At 38.3% G+C, this 3,682-nt stretch overlaps 1 protein-coding gene across 1 annotated transcript; it reads left to right on the top strand.

The window, feature by feature from the left end:
• The first annotated feature begins 603 nt into the window (after positions 1-603).
• Positions 604-3,682, top strand: LOC145792694 (uncharacterized). The gene is made up of 2 exons (XM_082873972.1): positions 604-2,893; positions 3,344-3,682. The coding sequence occupies exons 1-2, from the start codon at positions 1,054-1,056 to the stop codon at positions 3,427-3,429; spliced, it is 1,926 nt and encodes a 641-aa protein (XP_082730098.1). The 5' UTR covers positions 604-1,053; the 3' UTR covers positions 3,430-3,682.

The raw sequence follows: 3,682 nt of genomic DNA, 5'->3' as shown, positions 1-3,682 counted from the left end.
AACTAAGCTCGGGCCTTAGCCCAAGCATAAGGATATTCAGGCCTTGGGTGGGCTTGGGCTGGCCTGGCCTTTTTTTTTTTTAATTTTTAAAAAAATTTTTTCCAAAAATTTATTATTTTTCACTAAAAAATACACTGGGCCTCGACGTGGGCCGAGTTTCTGGCCGGGCCCTAAATAGGCCTTAAGTGGGCCGATGGGCTAGTTCACGGGCCGGGCCAAGTGGGTCGGGCCGGGCCGGGCTTCAAAACGATGGCCTAGGCCAGGGGCTCAGGCCTGGGCCCAAGCGGGCTTAAACAGACCGGGCTCATCTAGGGCTGCAGGCGAGCTTTGGGCAGCTCAGAGACCGCGAACCATTTTTACACCCCTACATCCATTATATATAAGTAAAGACAAACCTAACTTGAAAGAAAACAACTAAAATTGATAGTTTCATATAAGAAAATATAATGAAAATTACAAAAAATAAAAATATTGCAATAAAATAACAAAACTACTAATATATGTTTTCATGATCATGAAGATTTTACGGAATCAGATTCCAAGATCTATGCTAGTAGTAATTGAAGTTTCAAATATTTCTAAAAACGACAAATTCATGAAATTAATCCCCCAAATGATATAATTTGCTCAAAATCCACTAAGATCCATGCATGGATAATACTTAAAATTGCAAACCCACCATAGTTAATGCAATTCCGAGTCTGACCTTTTGTTTTTCACTGTCTTACTTATCATTTCATTCAAGAATCTTATTGGCCATGCTACATCAACCACTGACTGACCAGTGATCACCCTAACACAACCATGAATTACCCATTCTCTCTGGTGGACGAAAAAAAATATATAAAAAAATAGAAAGACACACAATTTGATAAGGGCGAGAAGTTTTTAAACTATTATAAAATCTTCTCATGCGCCGTTAGGTACAACACCACTAGGCCGATTCCACTAACCTTTCCTATCTGTTTTATATCTTTACATATGAAACCCTAAACCTGATAAACCCATTTCAAAAACCCTAGACTCAGTCACAAATTCCACAATCACTCCACTATGGACATTGATAAGAAAAAGGAGAAACTACCCACCACCTCCGCCAATACTACTGCCATTATTGCTAATATTACCAATATGCAAAGCGAAGAGACTTGCACTAACCTTTGCTGTTTCTTCTGCCTCATGAAGGAACCAGAGTCTTCAATGAGGAGAGCTGGAATCGCAAACTGCTTCAAAGAAATGCCTTTTATTGACGACCATGAACATGTTCTAGTGCTCAGTGGACTCTGGAACATCGCCATGACTCAACCGAACGATCCAGAGTTTCCATCCCTCGGCATCTTTCAGTGCATGGCTAGTTTAATCCACAGAGGCCTCACCGATAGAGATTGGCTCCTTAAGGACCAGAACATATACATTCCCTACTATGCAGCTCATGTTATCGGTTCCTACACCATGAACAAGGTTGAGTTTGCAGAAAAAGCCGTGGACTCGGGTGTGATCCAGCCATTGATAGAGCTTTTCAGAGGAAAAATGAGTTGGGTTGAACAAAGGGTTGCAGTTCGAGCCCTTGGACACCTTGCAAGCTATGAAAGTACCTTTGAAGCAGTCGCGGAGTATGAGGAAGAGCTTGCTAAGTTAGCCATGCATTTGGCTTGTACCTGTCTTGAAGTGGTGTATGACATGCTTGTAGGAGTGAAGGATAAGAACAAGAGGTTGAAATATCACTGTGACTTGCTCACTAGAGGGGTTGGAGGACTGGAAATGGAGAATCGAAAAGCCGAAGAATGGGCTAGCCAACTTCAATGCTGGTCTCTCTATCTTCTCAACAGCTTTGCCATCAAAGAAAGGTCCATAAATCTCATCTGTAAGCAAGAATTCTTGAATGACTTGTCTGAAATGTGGGGTGGATTGATGAATCACACATCACCTGCTGGGGTTGGACTCATTAGAATCTTGTGTTACAGTAAAACTGGAAGAGAAAGAATTGCAGAATCACAACAAGTAATAGAGAAACTCTGCAATCTCTCGAGATCTTCGGATGATTGGCAGTATATGGGGATTGATTGTCTTCTGTTACTTCTTAATGATCCAGATACGAGGTACAAAGTTATTGAAATTGCCACCTTTTGTCTGATGGATTTGATTGAACTTAGAACACTTGGAGGAAGATCTAACGTTGGTGAAGTCATCGCAAGAACACTGCTAATGGATTTCAGACAAAAGAAGTCAAAAATTGGGAACAATAGAGTCAAGAAAGCACTTGAAGAAATATGGGATTTGAAGGTGGAAAGGAGAAGGAGAGAAAAAAAGTTGCCTGGTGAGAAAGTTGAAGAGAAAAGGGTTTTGGTTAGTCTGATAAAACAAGAAGGAAATCATAGCTTTTGGTCAGGAAAAATTGAAGAAGCTTTACTAAAGTATACAGAAGCTTTAGAGTTGTGTCCACTGAAGTTGAGAAAAGAGAGAATTGTTCTATATAGTAATAGAGCTCAGTGTCATTTGCTGCTTAGTGACTCTGATGCAGCCATTAGTGACACAACCAGAGCTCTTTGCCTTTCAAGTCCTATCAATTCTCATAGTAAAAGCCTGTGGAGAAGATCACAGGCTTATGACATGAAAGGATTGGCAAAAGAGAGCTTGATGGATTGCATAATGTTCATTAATGGCTGTATCAAATCAGAAACAACAAAGCATGTAAGAATTCCATACTATGCGGCACGAATGATCACCAAGCAGATGGATTTATCATCGCCTTTTGGCATTGCGCGGTCAAAGACATCATGCCATCATGTGGATGAAGTTCAACAATCAGACAGCGATGATGACAACAGCAATGACGAACATTCAAATCATGAAACGATAAGAATTATAACAGAGAACAAAGGTTTCATGTCAGGTATGTGTTGATAACCCGTTTTTTAAACAAGGGTCAAAATACAAATGAGGTTGACCTAATTATTCGTGGATGGTATAATTATATGCAACCCCTTTGGAATACAAATGATGTTTCACTTGTGTAATAGGGTATGCCAAGTTGTGCTAGTTCCTCCGTCTCAAAATATTAGTTCCTTATTTTATTTTTCATAGGTTTAAAATATTAGTCTAATTTAAAAAAACAAAGACTATTATAACATTAATTTTCTATTTTGTCATTCTTTTAAATTTATTAATTATAACAATTGATGTTCTCAAAAAAAGTCAAAGGGTAATTTTGAAATGTAATACTTGAACTAAAAGAAAGAAAGTTAGATTTCCCAAAAAGGATTAATATTTTGGGATAGGAGTAGTAAATTTGTGATATTGTGTATGCATGTGTTGATCACTTTTGCCTGTTAACTTTTTTCAGGTTTGTCCACCATTTTAGAAGAACCTTTGATTGGAAATGGCGGAAGTAGTAGGAGAAAGCTGGAAAGAGCCAGGGAAAGAAATTGAATGTAACAGTATCTTGGTAACAAATGTAGCAGCAGCTTTGATAGGGTTTAGCAACCATCACATGCTTGGTATGTGACCTTCATGTGATGGACAAATTTTGATTAACTGGTTACTAATACAATCCAATCATGTAGTGTTTAATTACCAATATGCATCCAGATAAAATATTCGGAAAGTAAAATGTGCAGATCAGATCATATTTATTTCAATAATAACGTACACACCATGGCAAATTTGAATCTATAATATAAAA

This window comes from Camellia sinensis, chromosome 6 (assembly GCF_055761805.1).
Source record: "Camellia sinensis isolate YWXY chromosome 6, ASM5576180v1, whole genome shotgun sequence".
Taxonomy (NCBI): domain Eukaryota; kingdom Viridiplantae; phylum Streptophyta; class Magnoliopsida; order Ericales; family Theaceae; genus Camellia; species Camellia sinensis.
The sequence above is the reverse complement of the archived record's forward strand: the minus strand, read 5'-3'. Positions and strand labels throughout refer to the sequence as shown.